Below are 22,587 nucleotides of genomic sequence, written 5' to 3' on the forward strand. Positions count from 1 at the left end.
AGGGATCTAGATACCACAAAAGTTCCCTATACAGGAGTCTTACTATCATAACTTATTGTCTCCATAATTATATTATAAACAATATAAAAGCATCTTGGCCTTTAAGCTGCACATTTATTTCAAAATAAATAACCACTGTCCCATCCAACAATATTCTGTTCACATACCCACAAAAGTTAAAACTCTCCACAGTTAACTTTAGAATACTCCTATAATACAATAAGCCATCACAGCCATTAGTGAATTAAATCTTAAAAACAAGAGTTAGATTCCGTGTACCACCTACTCTAATTTTGATGTTGGTTTTGTAAAAAATTCGTTATAAAGTTGGTGCTCATCCTGGCATACGTGAACCATAAAGGCACAGCCACTGCGAATCTGCGGGAAACAAACACACACCATCTATAGTTAGAGACAACAACTCCAGCGTTTAGGAAATAAAGCCAACATTTTATTTACAAAGAGACTATGCATATATAATTCATAAAACAACTCCCTGAAGAACAGAAAATGGTTCTCTGCACAGTGGAACTATCGACGATTTTTATTTTCTTCTCTATGCTTTCTAAGCTTTTGACAATGAAAATTACTCTTCGAGTTGAAAAGTATTTAAAAAAATAATCTTTATGTATTTTTCTATAATCTGAATTTAAATCACACTAAACAAAAAAGCACTTCTGCAGCAAAAGCTAAGATTAATTTGTCTACATAAATCCAGAAACTTTGAAACTTCATCTTTCAAAACACAATACTAATTTGTGAATCTTCATACTTCAAAAAAATCAATCAAAATGATAATATTTTGCCAAATTGAATGCTAATTACTAAACTAGAATTTTCATATCAGAAAGAAACATTCTGTAAGTTTGTTGATATGGGGACCAAAACTTATTTACCCAAGTATAGCTTCTAGGGTATCATAACAGCTCAAAAGGTTTAACATTAAACCACAACAAGCAGAAACTCACCAAGGCACAGTGATCTCTGTTATTCTGGCTGGTTAACTCTGTTACAGTACAAGTAATACTAGGGCCCAGAAGGAGTTCCCGCTGATCAAGGTAACACTGGTGGATGTCATTTAGCAGTTGTTGGTATCTGATGGAAAGCAAATGAGATTACTGTATAAACTTCTGATTTCAGATATGTAAATTAAATCCGATCTTAAATCCCAAAATAGGTTGCCAAACCTCCAAAGCTATATGGTTACTGCTCATTTGCCCACATTAAATACTAGAAATATTTATGTATATAAAGAAAAAACAAACCATAATCAACTACCATAACCTTTATCTTTTAAAGGCAGATTTATCTTCCACGAGTAGTGATGTTACATCTACCTAAGTGAGAAGGAAGTCCTGCTATATGGGAAAAAGATGCCTTACAAACTCACCAAGTCAGGTCTGTGACCTTGCTCCCCAAAATGAGCTGTGTGCTACAAGGAAAAGCTTTATAGCATGCAAGGTAATTGCTCAGAAAATATCAGGGACATAACAGACTTGGCAAAATAGCACTTCAAGGAAGGTAATTTGGAAATTGAAGAACCTGTGGGTACTCACTCAGGTATTTTTTCAGATCGCTGTTCTATTTGTTCAATGAGAGTCTGTGGAATAAAGAAAAGTCCATTAACTCCATCTGTTTTAGTTATATTTTCAATTGCTTTCTGATTTTAATAGTAATACAAGCTCATGTTAGAAAATCTGTGACTACAAAAAAGTTGAAACATGAAAATCACCTAAAACACAAAAAAATTAATCACAGTATTTCAGAATATTTTCTCAGTTTTTGTATGCACACAGTTACTACATTTTTCTTTTTAAACACTGGAATTATACTACATATTCAACTTTGCAATCTGCTTTTTTTTAAGTTTTTTTAAAAATTTTATTTATTTAATTTCTTTTTGGCTGAGCTGGGTCTCGTTGCTGCGCAAGGGCTTTCTTCTAGTTGTGGCGAACGGGGGCTACTCTTCGTTGAGGTGCACAGGCTTCTCACTGCGGTGGTTTCTCTTTTGAGGAGCATGGGCTCTAGGGGCACAGGCTTCAGCTGTTGTGACACACAGGCTCTACAGCACAGGCTCAGTAGTTGTGGCACATGGGCTTAGTTGCTCCGTGGCATGTGGGATCTTCCCAGGACAGGGATTGAACCTGTGTCCCCTGCACTGGCAGGCAGACTCTTAACCACTGCGCCACCAGGGAAGCCCTAGATGTACTCTTAAGTCGACCATTCTTCTACTGTTAGACATCTAGGTTGTTTCCTAAGAATATCAGTCCAGTGGTTAAGAGCCATGAGCCTGGAGGGAAACTAGAGTGAATGCCGACCCCCAGTAGCTGTTTGCACCCAGGAGAGCTGGTTCACATCACTGAGATTCCACTTCTTCCCTCGTAAAGCTGGTATAATAATAATACCTACTTCCCAGCCAGGGGCCCCCATCACTGGGTCAGAAGAGATAAATATTTTTTGAGACTTTTGTTCCATTCTGCTAAAATGTCTTTGAGAAAGAAATTAATTACATTCCTATCAGCAGTATCACCTGTCTCACCAAACTCTCAAAAGCACTGACATTACACCTTAATTTGTCAATTTCTAAGATGAAAAAACACCACCTAACCTTAAATTGAATGTATTCTCCACTAGAGGCTGCACATGCACTCATATTTATTAACCGTTCGTATTTTCTGAGTAATTTGGTCATTTTTATATGAGATATTCATCTTTCTGACTTGTAAGCTCTCTTAATATATTAAAATTATTGGGACTTCCCTGGGGGTGCAGTGGTTAAGAATCCGCCTGCCAATGCAGGGAACATGGGTTCAATCCCTGGTCCAGGAAGATCCCACATGCCGCGTAGCAACAAAGCCCATGTGCCACAACTACTGAGCCTGCGCTCTAGAAGCCCCTGAGCCACAACTACTGAGCCCACGTGCTGCAACTACTGAAGCCCACACACTTAGAGCTCGTGCTCCGCAACAAGAGAAGCCACTGCAATGAGAAGCCCACGCACCGCAACAAAGAGTAGCCCCAGCTCGCAGCAACTAGAGAAAGCCCGAGCACAGCAATGAAGACCTAACACAGCCAAAAAAAAAAAAAAAAATTTATCTTCTTACTTATCTGCTGCAAACATTCTCTCCAATCTCTGCCTTTTCTTTTGCTGTTTAAAATTCAGAAATTTTTATTTTTATATTCTTAATCTTTTGTTTGTTTTTGTTTTGTTGTAGTTTTTTTTCCCAGTACGCAGGCCTCTCACTGTCGTGGCCTCTCCCGTTGCGGAGCACAGGCTCCGGACGCGCAGGCTCAGCGGCCATGGCTCATGGGCCTAGCTGCTCTGCGGCATGTGGGATCTTCCCGGACCAGGGCTCGAACCTGTGTGCCCTGAATCGGCAGGCGGACTCTCAACCACTGCGCCACCAGGGAAGCCCTATATTCTTAATCTTTTATGCTGTAATTTTTTTCCAAGAGATTTTTTGTTTTGGGGGGTCTGCTTATCATTTTTGCATTTAACTCTTTAGCTCCTTAAAATGTATTCTGGTAGGGAATTCCCTGGTGGTCCAGTTAGGACTCCACACTTTCATTGCCCAGGGCCTGGGTTCAATCCCTGGTCAGGAAACTGAGATCCTGCAAACCACATGGTGCAGCCAAAAAAAAAAAAAAAGTATTCTGATAATGTTACAAAGTGAAGAGCTTACCTTTTCCCCCCTCAAATACTTAGCAAATCTTCCCAAACAATGCAGAAAACTCCAGCCCTTCCTCTAAGATTTGAGAACTTTCTTTACATATAAAGTTATAGAATTTTCCATTCCAATGATCCATCAGTAAATTCTTGAGTCAGTATCACTGTATTTTTCAAATTCTTCTTGCTTAGTCTTGCTTATTTACTATACCATATGAATTTTAAGATTATCCAAAAAGAAATTCCATTGGAATTTTTTCCTAAAATTACACTTAACCAATAAATTACACTAGGAGGAACTGACATTTTTTTAAATAAATTTATTTATTTTTATTTATTTTATTTTTGGCTGCGTTTTGTCTTCGTTGTTGTGCGCAGGCTTTTCTCTGGATGCGGCAAGCAGGGGCTACTCTTCGTTGTGGTGTGCAGGCTTCTCATTGCAGTGGCTTCTTTTGTTGGGAGCACGGGCTCTAGGTGCACGGGCTTCAGTAGTTGTGGCACACGGGCTCAGCAGTTGTGGCTTGCGGGCTCTAGAGTGCAGGCTCAGTAGTTGTGGCGAACGGGCTTAGTTGCTCCGTGGCATGTGGTATCTTCCCAGACCAGGGCTCGAACCCGTGTCTACTGCATTGGCAGGCAGATTCTTAACCATTGCGCCACCAGGGAAGCCCAAGGAACTGACATTTTAAAAATTAAGTCTCCCCAACCAGGAACCTATTGTGATACGTTTACCACTTATTCAAACTTTTATGATTTTCTTTCTAGTTTTGTTATTTTCTTCATCCTTATATTTCCATTAAGGTTATTTCTAGGTAAATATTTTATGCTTTCTGTCACTAGTATAAATGAAACCCCATCATATATACTAATTGGTTACTAATGATATGTAGGAAAGCCACTGATAATTATATAATCATTTTATGTTCACCCACCACTGAGCCCTCTTATCTACACCATTTCTTTTCTAATCAAAATTTTACCATTGCTAATTTGACTAACAAGCAAAAGCAACCAATTAGGCACAATCTAAACCTCAAACCATCAACTAACCACTGTATCTTCTCTAAACAAGACCAAGTTCCTATTTCAAAAAACAAAAACTCCTTTCCACTGACTTTCAAGAGGGTAACAAGGAAGAGAGTGAGGTCAGAGTCAGCAAAAGCAGACTACTCTTTCTAGTAGCTTCACAATAATAAAAAAAAAAGATACATGTACCAGCTCCAGTCAGCTGTATCTGGGATTACACTGATTTAAAATATTGCACTGGCTGTCTACTTTTCCTGAATTAGCATGATATGCAACATCCTCTGTGAGATGGTCTTTGCCATCTTTCCTTTCTTCTTTCCTGTCACACCCTACTGAAAGTCTTGTGTTGCAGTCTTAAATGAGGTCCTCCCAAAATACAAGTCTTTTATGTCTCTACAACTTTCCCTATACATGCTGCTCTCTCTGTATAAAATATCCTTATCAATCCCCTCAAGTCTGCTATAAATCTATGTTTTTTTAAGCTCAAGTATCACCTTCAACTGGAAACCTTCCCTGAGCATCACAGGAAGAGCTAGGTATTTCCTGCTCTGTGGGCTTAAAGCACCTCAACATACACTGCTATAATGTGGAAGGACAAAGCCTACCTTTCATTCAGGTTCATTTTCCTGGTATAAACAAAGGACCTAACATACCTTAGCATTTCAAAAGTGCTGGCTAAATAAATTTCATAGCATTATCTTATTTATGTCAATAGACTTACTCTGACTTTGGGGGCAGCAGCTCGAAATTTCACATAAAATAATGTGAAGGCATTGTCTGCATTAGGTACAGATGAAGGATCCTAAAGAAACATGGGGGAGGATAGGGAAGGAAGATAATTAGCGAACAAATAATTATTCAGAAAATATAACACAAACCATTTCATATGGCTACTGCTTGGCCTATACACCAACCAAAAGCTTACAGAGAGAAAGATTAAATACTATTATTGCTATAAATGAGAAATAATTATGGGGAGCTGTCATCTCTCTCTACTTTATAATTAAAATTTATGCTATGTTACATGAATTTTGGTGGTAAAAAGACTGAACTCAGATTCACACTCAGTCACTTTCTGAGTGTAGGACTTCGGTCAAATTACTTAACCTCTCTGAGATTCAGTGCATCCATTAAATGGTGATAACACATATGCACAAAGGTTTCACACAGCTCAATTATAAAGCACTAACACGTAGTAGGTACTAGTACTTATTAGGTATTAGTTTCCTAAAATAAAATTTTACAAAATAGAAAAATTATATAGTCTGTTATGTCAGCTAAGAGCAATGTGAATGGTAAAATGCAATACAAAAATCAGTAGCTTTGAACTAAAAGCTCAAGATATTCCATATTCTTTAGAAAGTAGGCTGAAAAAATAAATTATCTTTAAGGTTTTATTTTCTTAGGAGAGATATGTGCTCAATGATCATCTGATCTAGCTCCACTCTTATTTTCTAACCTAACACGATGCTAATTTTCCACCCAGCATCTACTAAAATCTGCAATTGATTAATTTGTCTTTTTCCTTCTTTACTGATTATTTCTCCTGAACATAAGCTCCATGAGGGCAGGGACCTTGTTAGCTCCTTTCACTATTGTACAGTTCTTAGTACAATGCCAAGCATTTAGAAGGCATTCAATAAAAATATATTTGCTAAATACAGAAAATTAAATTCTCCATCATTTGTAAAGAAAGAAATTCAAATTATCTATCATATGTAATTCTACCACTCAGACAGAACCACTTTTATTATTTTGGTGTATTTCCCCCTAATATTTTCTTTAAAAAGATAGGAAAAGAAAAAGTTTAAGTGAGAAATAGTTTGAATCTTATTTTATTATTTATCATATAGTACTGAATATTTCTCACACTGTTATATATTCTTTGAAAATATGACTGTGACAGACATATATAATATAGGCATTTTTTCTTATTTTAAATAAAATTGCAACATATTTATTTAACAAAAGGTAAAAAAAAAAAAATTGGAGTTACTAGGTACTAATCTCAGACTAACATTATGGAAAATAAATGAATTAAAAAAACAAAACAACACCTCACCAGTTAACTCACCCTTTTTAATAATTGACTTGTGAGGTTCTGTAGTGTGTTCACAGTGTATGTCTTCATGAGGTGCAAAGCTTTAGAAAGACACTGCTTAAACTTCAGTAAATATACAGGATAATCTTTAAAATTTGGCTGTAAAGGAAAGGGAAAGATTTACAAAGATGAAGCAAACTTTTAATGAAAACCAACCTGTCCTTTATGTAAAGCTATATAGAAAGTTCAAAAAAGATCTTATGTAGATTGTAAGCTCCTTGAAGACAAATACTATGACTGTCTTGGTCATAGCCAAATTCCCTGTGCCTGGCACAAAGCAAGGGCTCAATAAATATTTACAGTTTTTAGCAAAATATATTTTCAGTACCCCACAGACTTCAAGGCTAATATGTGAGGCCCAACTAAGAAAAGAACAGGAGTTGGGTGAAGTAAATACAGCTATAAATCCTTGGAGGTCCGAAAGAGACGGTAACTACACCAAAGGACTTGTCCTTTTATCTCCCCCCCCCCCCCAAGTAATACTTTCTGTTTCCAAGGAAGTATCTAGCAAAACAGTAAGTCAACAGTCTAAAACTCACTAGTCCTTTTAGATGGGAAAGTGTTGTGCCAGCCAGCTGCTTCTTCTATCCCAGGGGTTGCTGCAGCAGCTGAAAGCACTGTTTACATCACTACTGACAATGACTAAGAATTTACTCTAGTTTTTCTTCAAGTATATTACAGAAAGAAATAATTAGTTTACTGCATAAGAAATGATATAATAGGGATGTTAAGATTTCTTTAAAACATACAGAAATACCATGACTTACATGAGATGATATGTATGTAATACAGTCATCTAACTTGGCCAGCATTGGTATAAATCCTTCACTATTCACAGACAGCGTGGGAGAATTCAATTTCTTTAAGGGAAAAAAAAAAATTTTATATTTTATGAGTCACCAAATATACTCAAATGCAGCCCACGTGTAACAATACAATAAAGAAAGGACAAATTTAAAAGAATATGGATTGAATTCAGTTTACTCCTAATGACCTTTAATGGGGCTCTTCACGAATTAGCAAACACTTTATACTCCATTGCACAATGTTATACTAAAATAATACATCGTGTACCTAGATTTCCCACTTTCTAGCACTTTACAACATAAATTTTCCACTTTCAAACACTGGCGATCTTCTCAAGGTTAAAAGATTAACTAGCAGTTATCATGTTCAGCAGTCATACTGAAAGTAAAACATAAGTAAACATATACAAGTAGTACTAATATAAGGTAATATATAATATAAACATGATATTTAATATTTAATATAATAGAATACATGATAAATATTAAAATATATAAAATTATTTAATATATATAAAATATAAGTATAATGACCCAATTATTTCTTATCTTGATATACAAATAGTTTGGCAATGATTTATATTTCCCATTGCATTCCACTGTTAACTGGCTACTGGTTTTATTTCTAACTCTTTAGTAAACTACAATAATTTAGATTAATTTAATAATTTTAATAACATGATTTATATGCAGTTATTATGATTAATTTATGAGCCAGAACACAGAGAAGTATAATTTACACAGAAGTCTTTACTGTGGCTACCTCTTTGGGATCCGAGAATCCGTTAGGAGGACTACACTTTTCCTCAAACTAAACATGAGATTAGCTTAAGAAATAGTTTAATTACTATCATAGAAGCACAACCACAGCAAGATTTAAAATGGAGTATTTCTTCTTATAACGTTCACAGCTTACAAATATGATACTATCAGAGTTAACCAACAAAGAGATTTTAATAGCAAAAATACAATTTAAGAAGAACTATTATTTAAATCATATTTGGAAATCTGAACTGTTAATGGTATGTCCATCGCTCACAAATAGGAATATCTTAACAACAAGCAAACTATTAAGTTAAAATATCACTCAAGCCAATTTATAAGGTTAAAGATTATACGCAGAATGGGAAATATAAAATAAAGCCACTAATTCTAGAAAAAATAAAGAACAATGCTTACTGTGTTAATAGTTTCCAATTCATTAAAATAGGAAAGCTTTTGTTGGATGTTTTCAGCCAAATCAACAAGTTCCGACTTGAATTTTTTTAAAGAGAAAAATCAATTATTATGAGAACATAAGAATCAACACTCCAGTCTCAAAATTACATTGAAGAGATTTACACTAGACATACAGGTTTATATTAGATATATGATTTCAGAATAATGCCCAAAGATTTCTGCAATCATGGGCTAAAATAAGCAATGATTATTACAGTAAATTACATATCTTTTTATAAAATAACAGATGATTACCTTTTTTAAAACATATAAAATATACATAGATAAAATTCTGAGATAAGTATAGTAACTTAAATATTCTATCTTTAAGTCACAAGTTTAAGTGCAACCTAGATCTGTTCATCTTTTCATAAACCCCACCATTAGTATAATCACTATGCCTTGTTTGAAAAGTGTCAATAGGGAATTCCCTAATGGTCCAGTGGTTAGGGCTCAGCGCTTTCAGTGCCAAGGACTGGGTTCAATCCCTGGTCGGGAGCTAAGATCCCGCAAGCCACACAGCGCAGCCAAAAAAAAAAAAGGGAAGTGTCACAAATGTGAATACACCCTCTTCACTCTGAAACTGTACTGAGACCTAACAGCTCAAAACATACGAAAGCTTGCCCGTGCCCCTGCTGACATAAGCTTAAAAGCAGGCTGTCAAAGTAATAATTTGCATACTTAGCACAGGGCCTTCATACAGAGAAGTGTTCAAAATATACTTGGAGAAATAAAGGAAATTAGAATTAAATTGTATTCATCTATTTAAAAATAAAATATTAAACACAATCAGTCACTGACACTCTCTCCTACTCCAAATCACCTGTTCTTTCAGGAGCTGTTCACAGGCTTCATGTAGAGTTCCTGTCTTATTGGACACAAAAAGATACTGTTTCTGCAATGATTCCAGATGCTGAAGAGCATTGTTGACATCATTCAATATAGCATCACACTGCTCCTGAAACCCAGACAAGTAATCCCTCATCTGTCTAGAAAACAGAACCAAAAGGGGATTGGCAATAATATTTTCCCCCAATAAGCATAGACAATAAACAACAAAGTCTCGTTTTCCCCCAAATGCTTGCATTTCAGAAGGAAAGTCTGACCTATTCAAAAAGTTTATTATATTCAGAAATATAGCAAAAACTATGTCACGAACTGTTTCAGTACTTAAGAAGGAAAATGACTGAAACTATGAGCAATAAAAGGAATCAGCCTTAAAGCCATAAACTGGCTTTTCACAGGTAGGGCAATAAATCACGGGCTCAACTTTCAAAGACTGGAACACCAGGCCCAGCCCAAGGGAACAAGTAGGTCCATCCTTCAGGTCATGTCTGCCTTTGAGAGATGGTATGATGTCATGGAAAGAATTTTGGACTTGGAATTGGACGACCTGAGTCCAAGTCCCAGCTCTGCCCAAGTCTCCATGACATTAGGCAAGTATTTAATAGTTCCAGGCCTCAGTTTACTCATTTGTAAAATGGGAATAATAACACTTTTCCTTATAGAGCTGCTATGAAGATTAAATGGAATCATACATCAAAGAGCCTAACACAATGCCTAGCAATAGTAGTCACTTAATTAACGTTAAATGAATACAAATGTTCAACCCACGGTCCCCAAATCAGCTAGAAACAGTACAGTCACTTCCCCCATGCCGTCAATATACACAAACAAAACAACATAGGTCACCCCCAGCCTAGTTGGCCATCCCTAAAGTCTCTTGGGTCTCTCCTTCTAAAGAAAAGCAGCAAATACCTCTTAGAGTTCCTGACAAAACCCCCACTTGATTCCAAGCCTTTCTAGAGTTATCTAAAATCAACCTCTGCCCCTCCTAACCTATTAATTACAATGTGACTTTTTAAAAAATCACACAACTTCCAATACCAGTTGGAATGACCCACATCCTTTCTAGCTATTCTTAAAGAAAATGTTGCTGTTCAAGTTTTCTTTGTACCTTAATTTTGTTTAAAGGCACAGATAATGAAATGCTTAAGATGATCTAAGAATTAGGACAGCTAACAAATATAAGAGCCACATACCTATATTTAGTTCCTTCATCCTGATCCATCTGAGTTTGTAGCTTTGCAAACCATGAGAAAAACTGGAAAAATAGGGTATTATGTTGTCAACAAAACTAAAAGAGACAAAATGAAAAGTGGCTACATGCCAAACAGCAAGTCAAAAGGGGAGACACTAAGTCTTACTGTTTGCCGCTCAGACATTAATAGCTTTAAGCCAGGAGATCATAATTTAATTGCATGGTCAGTGTCTACATTCCAGGAAAAGCAAAGTATCTTAAAAACATGGGCCATTTTCAGAGTTAAATAAGAAAGAGTATTAACACGATAATACGTAGAAATAAACATTTCTTCCTAAGAAGCTAATGCCTACTGCTAGTTTGCCAAATTTGAGTAGGTAACACAGGGCTTTGGGTAAATATTAATGTAATCTAATAATAATTGTGAGAATATAAGCTCAGAAATAATATAAAGGAGTGGTTTAAAAATATAACTTTTGCATCAGCTAAACCTGGGTTTGAATTCTGGTCCTACCATCATGTTGTACACTTAAAATGAGTACATTTTATTGTACGTAAATTATAACAATGTGTTAGATCTTTTTTTTAATTTAAAGAGAGATATGCAAGTGCAAATTTAATCCAGAAGATCTTTTTTTTTTTCAAATAGTCCAAGTAAATTCACAGACGTGGTACAAGATTATCTTCTAGAATTCTCAAGTGGGATTCGAAGTCAAAGGTATGCTTTATGCTCTCAAGATACTACTCTTGCCAAGTACCTTGGCTTTCGTTTCCTGAACACTGATTGTGTGCTTGGCACACACTGCATTTACATGCATTATCTAATTTAATTCTCACAAAAGTCCTATGAGATAAGTATATAATTATCTTTGTTTTACACGTTAGGAAACAAGAGACCTGAGAAGATAAGTAATTTGCCTAAGCTCACAAAGATGGTAAGTGATAGAGGTGACCTTCAGATCCAGGTTGGTCTAACTCAAGAGCCAGAGCTCTTCATCACTTTGCAGCACTGCCTCTCTTGACTTAGTGCAGAGGTCCCCAACCTTTTTGGCACCAGGGCCCGGTTTCATGGAAGACAATTTTTCCATGGACCCGGTGGGGGACAGGGGGGAATGGTTTCGGGATGATTCAAGTGCATTACATTTACTGTGCACTTTATTTCTATTACATTGTAATATGTAATGAAATAATTATACAACTCACCATAATGCTGACAGGAGGCGGAGCTCAGGCGGTAATGCGAGCGATGGGGAGCGGCTGTAAATACAGATGGAGCTTTGCTCGCCCGCTGCTCACTTGCTGCTGTGCAGCCTGGTTCCTAACAGGTCACGGATCACTACCGGTCCGTGGCCCGGGGGTTGGGGACCCCTGACTTAAGTGTTTATGCAACTCAGCACATTTGCTTTATGTTTCACTTGGTAAATGCCTTAGCTTTGATTCTTCTTTTTTTTTAATTGAAGTACGGTTGATGTACAGTGTTGTGTTAGTTTCAGGTGCACGGCAAAGTGATTCAGTTTTTGTGTTTTGTGTGTGTGTGTGTGTGTGTGTGTGTGTATCTGTTCTTTTTCAGATTCTTTTCTCTTATAGGTCATTACAAAATATTGAGTATAGTTCTCTGTGCTGTACAGTAGGTCTTTCCTCAGCTTTGATCCTTAAGAGGACAGAAAGATGAGACAGAGGAAGCAGCAGAAGAAACTATTGTACATTTAAGTTTATAGTTGGGTGGGAATAAGCAAAAACCAAGAGGTTTCACATGCTAAATTTCAGAAAAATAACTATAAGCGTTCATCTAAAGAGGATATTGAGGTTTTTAAGAAAGAAATTACCTAGCACCAAGCAGTGAGGGATGCGCTGGGGGGTCTGCATGTGTGCATGTGTCCACGCACATGCATGTTGGGGGACACATTAACACAGACACGTACTGGGAAGAGGTCTAAAGGGCATAAAATATCAAAACCTTAATAAATATAATAGTCTATCCAAACTTGTAATGGCGTATTTTTATCTGTACTGCAAATAAGACTGGGCAACAGGTTCATTTAAAACACTTAAGAAATAACCACAACTAACACAAAGTTAAAAATGTTCTAGAAAGAGACACAGCTTTGGGAAAGATCACTGGTGTTCTCCTTACTTGGTGCAAGTAATATATCCTTCTTTCTCCAGCCCCCCCACCAAAAAAAAAAAAAAAAAAAAAAGATGTTCTAGAAAGACTTTATTTTAACTACAGTTTCAAATGTTCAGAACTTTTAATTAGGACCTCTGTCTTGAGACATTTAAAACAATCAAATATGCTTAGAAATAATGCTGCCATTCACCTGCTGTGCAGTTTCAATTCTTTCTTCTTCCATTTCTAAGGAGGTGAATCCCTTCAAGAGAATGTCTTCTGTAGATTCAGGCACTATTGAAGCCTGTGCAATGGGCAGCGACTGGGATGTTAAACTGCACAGGTCTTCAATTGGGAGCTTGAAGAAAAAAGAGCCACAGAGATATTCAAATAACTTGAAAATTCTCTAAACTTAACTCAGGATTGGTATTCCATCTCAGGTGTTTTGAAAGAGAAAGAAATGTTTTCTGTTAAATCATTTGATGTTAACAAGTGCCATATAATTCCAACACTTATAACTAGGTTCTCTCTATATTGAATGCTGGTCTCAACAAACATGACATCAATACCCAACCATTTGCAAAGTATGGTTTTTGAGTTACCTTTTGAAAACTGGTGGTGAATCTGTACTAACCCACACACCTTTTCCTCCTGGAACCTCTTGTGAACTAGTACCAGTCAAAGGCAAAACCTGGGAGCCAATGAAAGTAGCTGGCCCTCTCCATTATCAACACGAAAGCCTCATCTCATTAATATGAACCAACAGAAAAGAAATCGTACCCAAGAATCAACTACCAACAACTATATCCCCTTCTACTATTTCTACACTGCTGCCACACTTCACCCACATCTTCTTGCTGACAAATTCTGAAATTACAACTGAAAAGAAAGAATTTCAGAATTTCCCATCAGCTTCAGAAGAGCCTCACCTTGAGGCCAACAGACCTACAATACTGTCTAGTTTGCCATTACTGAAGATATTCCAGGTGTTCATTTACCTAGGGTCATACAGACAAGCTGTTTTTGGACTTAAAAGAAAGGGAGTGTGAATGCTGGGAAAGGTAAAAGGGTGGAATTGTTTCGTTTCAATCCCAGTTTCTGCCCTTAAGGCATGACATCTAAGGTCCAGCAATAAAAGACCTTAGTCAAGGCCTTAGGAAATTGCCTGCTGTCTATTTTTCTAGATACAGAAATTTCAGCTGAAGACAGTATTTTCTCTTCAAAGCTAAAATAAAATAAGCTAGATGCAAAACGCACCATCATGAATTTAGAAATACAACCCTTTAAATATGGGGGGAGGGAATTCCCTGGCAGTCCAGTGGTTAGGAGTCAGTGCTTTCACTGCTGTGGGCCCAGGTTCGATCCCTGGTCTGGGAACTAAGATCCTGAGAGCAGCGTGACATCAAAAAGAAAGAGAGAGAGACAGAAAAAGAGAGAGAGAAAAAGAAAGAAATGAAGAAAGAAAGGAAGGAAGAAAGGGGGGGAGAGAGAGAAAGAAGAAGGGTGGGAGGGAAGAAGGGAGGAAGGGAGGGAGGAAGGAAGGAAGGGAGGGAGGGAGGGAGGGAGGGAGCTTTGTGTCTGGGCTCCGGGCAGGCGTGGTAAAGCACATTAGAGCTCAGCCCACTTTGAACCCTGCTCCAGCTCACTGAATGAGCTGCGTCACAATGGGCAAATTACTGAACGCTTCTAAATCTCTATTTCTTCTCTGTAAAATAGGAATTACATTATTTGTATCATGAGGCCATTACGAAATGAAGAAAACACAGGTGTAAGAAAACAGGCTCCTTGGACCACTCGGAAGCTGCAGACAGAAAAAAAAGTGCTCAGAAAGGTCCTCAATCTGCTTTCTCCCCACAAATGAGTCTGACTCAAGAGGAGCCAGGATGGTCCTGGATGTACAGACATATGTCTTACTAAGGCATCACTCGTTCAACATAAACTCTTCCTGAATGGTGACACAATCCCTGAATAGAAAAGGACTGCTGGGCAGGAAGAATTAAGTTTCTGAAATCTGATGAGACTCTATCTTGACTCTAACGTGTCACCAGCAACTGTGCGCTGCCACCAGAGGTTCTGAGGACAGAGGAAGCTGAGCTGAGCTAAGCCTACCTGCCCATGCTCTGCGCAACCGTGCCAGTTACCAACAACAAGCTGTCTCCATGGAGACAGTGCTACGTGTATTTAGCATGATGCCTGCCAAATAATAAACACAATCAACCGGAGCCGCTTCTATTTATCATATTATTATTATCATTCCTACTTATTAGTAGTAATAATTTATAATAATAAATTATTTCTAATTTATTTATTTTTATTGAAGTATACTTGATTTACAATGTTGTGTTAGTTTCTTGTGTTCAGCAGTGATTCAGAAATATGTGTGTGCATATATATATGTAGGTGTGTATATATATACACCTATATATATGTGTGTATAATATATATATTATATATTATATATATTATATTATATATATAATATATATATAATATGTAGGTGTATATATATATATATTCTTTTTCAGATTCTTTTCCATTATAGGTTATTACAGATATTGAATATAGTTCCCTGTGCTATACAGTAAATCCTTGTTGTTTATCTATTTTACATACAGTAGTTTGTACCTATTAATCCCAAACTCCTTATTTATCCCTCCCCCACTTTCCCCTTTGGTAACCATAAGTTTGTTTTCTATGTCTGTGACTCTGTTTTCGTTTTGTAAATAAGTATTTGTACCACGTTTTAGATTCCACATATAAGTGATATCATATGATATTTCTCTTTCTCTGTCTGACTGACTTAGTATGATAATCTCTAGGTCCATCCATGTTGCTGCAAATGGCATTATTTTATTCTTTTTTATGGCTGAGTAATTGTACATATACCACATCTTCTTTATCCGTTTCTCTATCGATGGACACTTAGGTTGCTTCCATGTCTTGGTTATTGCAAATAGTGCTGCTCTGAACGTTGGGATGCATGTATCTTTTCAAAGTAGAGTTTTCTCCTGATACATGCCCAGGAGTGGGATTGTTGGATCAAATGGTAACTCTATTTTTAGTCTTTTAAGGAACCCCCATACTGTTTCGCATAGGGTCTGCACCAATTTACATTCCCATCAACAGTGCAGGACGGTTCCCTTTTTACAGTAAGTAAATTTACAAATTAGAATCTATACTGCTTCTTGGGAACAGAATCATCTAAGTTACCTTTATAAAATTACAGTTTATTAGTAGTAAAATTTAGTTATATATGAACAGATCATGACAAAATTCAAACACATAATTCTATCAGCACTGTTTACACAATACCTAAGGAGGAAAAGGGAGAGAGACATGCATCAGGTGCAGATTTGAAAAATATACCAGAAAGCACATGGAGTTTAGGCTAAAAGAATGCTAGACAGAGTGTTGCTTGCACCCTAATAATAAGAAAAAGACAAATAATCTACAAAATCAGGTTCTTGAAGCAATCAGAGAGTTGAGGTTCCAGAGAAACCAAGTAGCTTAAAATCTAGAAAAAGATGGGTATCTCCAGGCAGAGACAGAGTGAGAGCACGGGCTTACCTTGGCAGATTATGGAAAAATAGATGACAAATGCCACACAAGTAGGTAAGAATTAGGCTAAAATTTCTTTCAAATTACTAAATGCTAGAGGATGGGTGAGTACAGAATGCTTGGAAGTCACAGACACAAGGGGAGTTTGCACCCACTCACATGGTCTTCACGGACCTCCACCAGGTGCTCATGAGCAAGAATGAGGACTGGTGGTGCAGGCTTAGAAGAGGAGTGGCCTGGGGAAAGTGGGGCACAAAGCCCCATCCAGACCCTTCTCCCCAGTGGAACAAAATCGTAAGACACTAAAAAAAGGGCAGCAAGACCTATCAACCCTAGGGCACAGAGGAGAACACACTACAGCTGGGGAAAGGGAAAAGAAAACAACCATTACCCCTGGAGGAGAAGCAAGAAAGAACCCAAGACCCAGAACATCAGAGGTCTCCTGCTGCCGGAGGGCAGAGTCAGTAAGAAACTCCACCCGAGTCCCTGGGTCAAAAGGCCTGCCTAAGACTGACACTGGACGCAGATGACAGAAAACGCCCGCCTACCACCACCAGGCTATAGAGCACCAGCGATGCGCTCCTGTGGAGCGGGGGCAAGAGCACAGACACTCTCTGAGACACAGGCGCTCAGCACACCAAAAGCTGAGGGTTGAGAAGGTTTAGAAGACCCTGTAGCAGCCCAGCCCCAATGCTAGGCAAAAAGTAATGAAAGAGAAGTTTGAAGCCAGTGGTAAACTAAAGGCAACCAGAACAAAAACAAAACCCAAACCTAGCCCACTAATCCAAACCTCCACACTAATGACCTAACAGAGTAAGTGTATTCATTTCCAGGCATTCACGCTATTTCCCTCATTCTCAAATGTCCTGCATACAATGTACAGTATTCGACCAAAAGTTACACTAAACAGCAAGGAAAAAAACCTGGCTCATTGTCAAGAAACGAAGCACTCAACAGAGCCAGACTCAAGAGATGATCTGGATACTGGAACTATAAAATAAGGAATTTAAAATAACTGCGACTAATATGTCAAAGGCTCTGGTATGAAATATAAATAAAATGAATGAACAGATGCAGAAGTTAAGCAGAAAAATAAAAACTATACATGTCCAACAGAAATGCTGGAAATAACCATTATTGTAACAGCGATGAAGAATACCTGCAATAGACTCATCAGTACACTCAACACAGCTAAGGAAAGATTCAGTGAACTTGAAGATAGGTCAATAAAAATCACCCAAAATTAAACATAAAGAAACAGAATGGACAAATAAAAACTGAACACAACATCCAAGAATTGTGGGATGGTATAAAATGATCTAATATATGTGTAATCTGAATCTCAAAATAAGGAAAGAGAGAACAGAGTAGAAGAAATATTTAAAGAGATAATAGTTGAGAATTTTCCAAAAATAATGAAAGACACAAAGCTACAATTCTGAGCTCAGAAAATCCCAAGCAGAATGCACATGCAGGTGTGTGTGCACACACACACACCACCCCTGGACACATCACATTCAAACTCAGAGAGAAAATCAAAAGTCATAGAGAAAAACTTAAGGCAGTTAGAGAGAAAAAGATATATACAGGGGAACAAAAATAAGAATTAAAGCAGACTTATCAGAAATCATGCAAATCGGGGGACTTCCCTGGTGGTCCAGTGGGTAAGACTCCGAACTCCCAATGCAGGGGGCCTGGGTTCGATACCTGGTTGGGGAACTAAATCCCACATGCATGGCGCAACTAAGAGTTCACATACCACAACCAAGAAGCCCGCATGCCACAACTAAGACCTGGCACAGCCAAAATGAATAAATAAATTTTTTTTTTTTAAAAAGCTGCTTTTTAAAAGTTTATGAGGGAGTTCCCTGGTGGTCTAGTGGTTAGGACTCAGCGCTTTCACTGTCATGGCCTGGGTTTAATTCCTGGTCTGAGAAATGAGATCCCGCAAGCCACGCAGCATAGCCAGAATTTAAAAACTAAATAAATAAATAAATAAAAGTTTATGAGAAGATGCCCCCATTAGGTACATTTGCCCAGCTGTCTTCTTTTCTCAAAGCACCTGGAATAGAATGGCAAATCAAGACAGGTGTGTTGCAGGGAGATCAGCTCGGTGCTTTATGACCACCTAGAGAGGTGGGATAGGGAGGGTGGGAGGAAGACGCAAGAGGGAGGGGATATGGGGATATTTGTTTATGTATATGCTGATTCACTTTGTTATACAGCAGAAACTAACACACCATTGTAAAGCAATTATACTCTAATAAAGATGTTAAAAAAATAAAATAAAATAAATGATAGAACTATTTAAAAAACGGGTGTGCTGGTGTCACAAACTTTCCTGTTCTGACTACCCTTTCACTCCTGAAGAGGTGATGCTGACCGAATGCCTCTGGCTTACTCACACTGTCCAGGCTTCCAGATGGAGCAGACATTTACCACCAGAGAGAGAAGAGCAGAGACGTAGGCTCCTGGTTGGTCCTGGATAGCTACTGTACAGCTTACACAAATGCGGACACTAACATATTAAATACTAATTACAATAAACTATCAAGCCTTGCCTGACCAGCTGAGCAGCTCCAGGAAAAAAAAACAAGCAAATATACCTCTCTCTCCCAGACTTTACTTCTTGCACAGTTCTGGGTTGGAGAAAATCACTTTTGTAATCAATCTAATAAATTCATTCCCTAAATGAAACCTGATGTTACCTACTCTGTTTGGAGCAAATCATTGAAGAGGTATAGATGGAATCTCAGAACCTTCCTCCAGGCACCTAACCTCTTCTTTTCTTACCTTTGGTCTGAGTGACACCTACACAGTACCAGCTCAGGATCATAACATTCTAATCTATTCTTTTAAGGTAATAATCATTTGGGGAGAAAAGCACATGAATAATATAATACTGGAAAGTAGCTTGCTGAGTGCACTTTATATACTTGATTTAGTTCTCACAGCTCCCTGTGATGCAAGTACTATTATAATCCCCATTTTATAACGAAGAAAACAGGCTCAGAGAAGTTAAGTATCCTTTCTAAGGCCACACAAACTTTAGGAAAACAACAACTGTAACAGTAAATTACAGGTAAAATTTCAGGATAAATTATCTCAGCATTTTATCTAGAATTACTAAACTCAGCAGAAAGAAAAAGGCCCTCACTACTAAAAAATTTGCCCTGGGTACAAGAAACCAGTCTACTTAATATTCTACTGCAAATTTTCTTATCTAACACCAAATAAAAAGGCATATAAGACTAGCTCTCCTAAATAAAAAGGAAAGCTATAAACAGCTTCATGATATTTGCTGAGTTAGCTGGCCTCTTGCTATTCAACTAACTTGCCCAGTTCCAGGTGTTCAGGATGTAATTTATCTCCTGAAAATTGTGAAACACTAAGGAAAATCCTTTACAGGTTTTTATTTTGGTTGGACAAAATAAAAATTGAGGCATTCTTTCTCAGCGCCAGTGTTAAAAGAGTGGTAACGGGGATAAAAATTTCAATTCCAAAGTCCTCCCACCAGACATATAAAGGAAAAAGAGGGCTGTCAAAAGCTGAAGAGCAATGATAAATTCCCCCTCAAAGATTCCAGGATGGGTAAATAACAGGCTGGTATTTCATTTTCACAGCAATCCAATGCCAAGGCTGCATGTACCAGAAGACCCTCACTGAACCCTTGAACTTATCAAGCTCATCCCCTACCCAGAGGTTTGCACTGCTTTTTCCTCCAGCTGGAAGGTTATTTCTCTAGTCTTTGCAAGACTGGCTTCTTTTTTCCATCATGAGTTCTCGCCTTAGGCGGTTATTTTCTTACAAAGCCTTCCCTCTTTATCTAAAAGGGCACACCTCATTCCTTGTTGTCATACCATCCTGTTTGATTTTCCTTATATCCTGGAGGACCGTCTGAACTTACATTCTTTGTTCTTTTTCACATGCTCATAATCACCATAATTATGTCAGCTCCATGAGGCTAGGGATCTTGTTTTTCTTATCTTTCCGTCCCCCCATTCCTAGCCCCAGGTAGGCACATAATATATGTTAAATGACTGCATGGGGCTAATGGTAGGTATTATGTTGCATAAATGTCAAATAATGGGGTGAAAATGAAGAGATCCCATTTACTTCACTCCAAACCCTTTCCTTCATGCTCAGTGGGAATAATAATATTTTATGACCCAAGACATTAAAAATAAAATGGGCCACTTTTCTTATAGAATACATTCACCACTGGTACTGCGATGTCCAAGCATCCTGCTTTGGTGAGAGGCCAAATCAATTATAAACAGACTGAAATATTTATAGAGCAAACAACTTCTATTGCCCAGAGCATAAAAGACTCTGATAGCCATGCCAAACAAATTTCCAACTGCTTCCTCATTTATTTCAAACACACTTCCAGCAAAGAATCCTAGAGGTGGACAGAGAAACCCAAGAAAGAACACCTGTAACTTTATGGCAGAGTGCGCAATGGCGAAAAGTGGCGAGAACTTTCAAACCAAAGTCCTTAACCTCTGAAGTGTGAGGGCAGAAAAAGTTTAAGTCTCTAAACTGTCTGCCTTTGGACACAACTGTGTAAAGAGAATGCTTCCAACATCAAAAGTAACCATCAGAGCTAATAAAATAATAACCGCCTAAACCTAGCCCTCAAAACTAGAAAAAGTTTTGTCAAACATCTGACTACTCATAAAATGTACTTTTTGCTATTATAACTAATTGAATTGAATCACACAAGCAGTAATAGGGATATCCCAATGACAATTAGGATTAAAAACGTTGACACTAAAACCGACAACCAGCATTATCTAATAATGTACTGACCCAGCTTTCAAAGAAAAATTTTTATTGCTCTGTTATAAGTCAAATATAAATCGGATCTCCCACAACCTGCACTTGATCGAGAGCTCATTGCTCAATGTGCGATGACTGAAGCTGTCACCCGGGATCAACTTTGGTCTCCCCAAGTGCCCCTCTGGAAAAAGGAAGCTGGGTTATTCATTAAGGTGGTAAACAAATACCAACAGGAGGCTGTCCTGAAGCAAAGCACTTCGGGTTCAGCGTCTTCTCCTTCCGGGAGAGCAGGACTATGCCACGCTGACACCAGGGACACCCGGGCCAAGATGCCCGGGACGAGGCTCCCGGACAACCGCCCCACGCCGCAGGGGGCGGGCTGGGTGCAGGCGGCCAGCAGCCGCTGGACGCCCCCACAGCCGTCCCCACGCCGGAGGGGAGAGTCGGCGGTCCGGGACAGCGTGAGGCCTGACAGCCCGGGAAGGTGAGGGGCCTCCCCCACCGGAGCCGACACTGTGATCGGGGAGGAGAGGAAAGACCCTGGACAGGGGTCTGCAAGGTCGGGGTCCGCCGGCGCGCCCGCGGAGTAGCCCAGCCCAGCTCCCGCCCGTCACCTCACCTCGGCGGGCACGGGCAGGTCCTCGGCCGCCGCCTTCAACTCCAGCACCGAGTCCGTCTGCCGGTCGGTCAGCGGCGCAGTCGTGTCCGGTCTCCCATCCCAAAGAGCCAGCTTCTCCCGAGCGTCCCGCTCCGCCGCCGCCTCCGGCTGCAGTAGCAGCGCCGCCTCCGCCATCGCCGCCGCCCCAGCGGCCCGCAGCAGCAGGGGGAAGATGGGAACCCCGACAGAGAGATGTCCGGGCCACTTCCGGGAGAGTCGGGGCTTCCAGCGCCGCACCGGCGGCGGGGCGGGGCGAACCGGAATACCCTGACCCCGGAAACGCTTCCCCCCGCATGGGCGGGACTGAGGCCAGGACTGACGTGGCTTTAAACGGGGTACAAGTATTTCCGGTTGGGATATAGACGGAGAGGGCGAAGGATATAGGCCCTAACGGAAATAGACGTGCCCCTACCAGGAGTCCCTTCCTCAACATCAATAACTTTATTGTTAATGTTGTTACTGACAACTGTGCTCAGTGACCCTGCCGGCAGGGGCCTTCGTGAGCTCCGGCATCTACTGCCTCTTTCTGCTCACAGCCTGGTAGTCTGGGTTAGGTGTGTGGACTGATTTCCGTGTTGACATGCTGCCAGTTTTCACAACTTTTCCAACATCCAATAATTTCGCTG

At 38.9% G+C, this 22,587-nt stretch overlaps 1 protein-coding gene across 1 annotated transcript in view; it reads right to left on the reverse strand.

The window, feature by feature from the left end:
* The window catches only part of COG3 (component of oligomeric golgi complex 3), a 58,168-nt gene extending 35,919 nt beyond the window's left edge, over window positions 1–22,249 (reverse strand). The window contains exons 1-11 of the mRNA XM_059041863.2: window positions 21,923–22,249; window positions 13,175–13,321; window positions 10,858–10,919; window positions 9,639–9,804; window positions 8,777–8,851; window positions 7,559–7,651; window positions 6,765–6,890; window positions 5,412–5,492; window positions 1,557–1,600; window positions 969–1,095; window positions 287–378 (exon numbers count right to left, since the gene is read on the reverse strand). Of these exons, the coding sequence (XP_058897846.1) occupies window positions 287–378; window positions 969–1,095; window positions 1,557–1,600; window positions 5,412–5,492; window positions 6,765–6,890; window positions 7,559–7,651; window positions 8,777–8,851; window positions 9,639–9,804; window positions 10,858–10,919; window positions 13,175–13,321; window positions 21,923–22,096 (1,187 nt within the window). The 5' untranslated portion in view covers window positions 22,097–22,249. The remainder of the gene's footprint in view (window positions 1–286; window positions 379–968; window positions 1,096–1,556; window positions 1,601–5,411; window positions 5,493–6,764; window positions 6,891–7,558; window positions 7,652–8,776; window positions 8,852–9,638; window positions 9,805–10,857; window positions 10,920–13,174; window positions 13,322–21,922) is intronic.
* Between the last annotated feature and the right edge of the window lie 338 nt (window positions 22,250–22,587).

This window comes from Kogia breviceps, chromosome 16, assembly GCF_026419965.1.
Source record: "Kogia breviceps isolate mKogBre1 chromosome 16, mKogBre1 haplotype 1, whole genome shotgun sequence".
Taxonomy (NCBI): Eukaryota; Metazoa; Chordata; class Mammalia; order Artiodactyla; family Physeteridae; genus Kogia; species Kogia breviceps.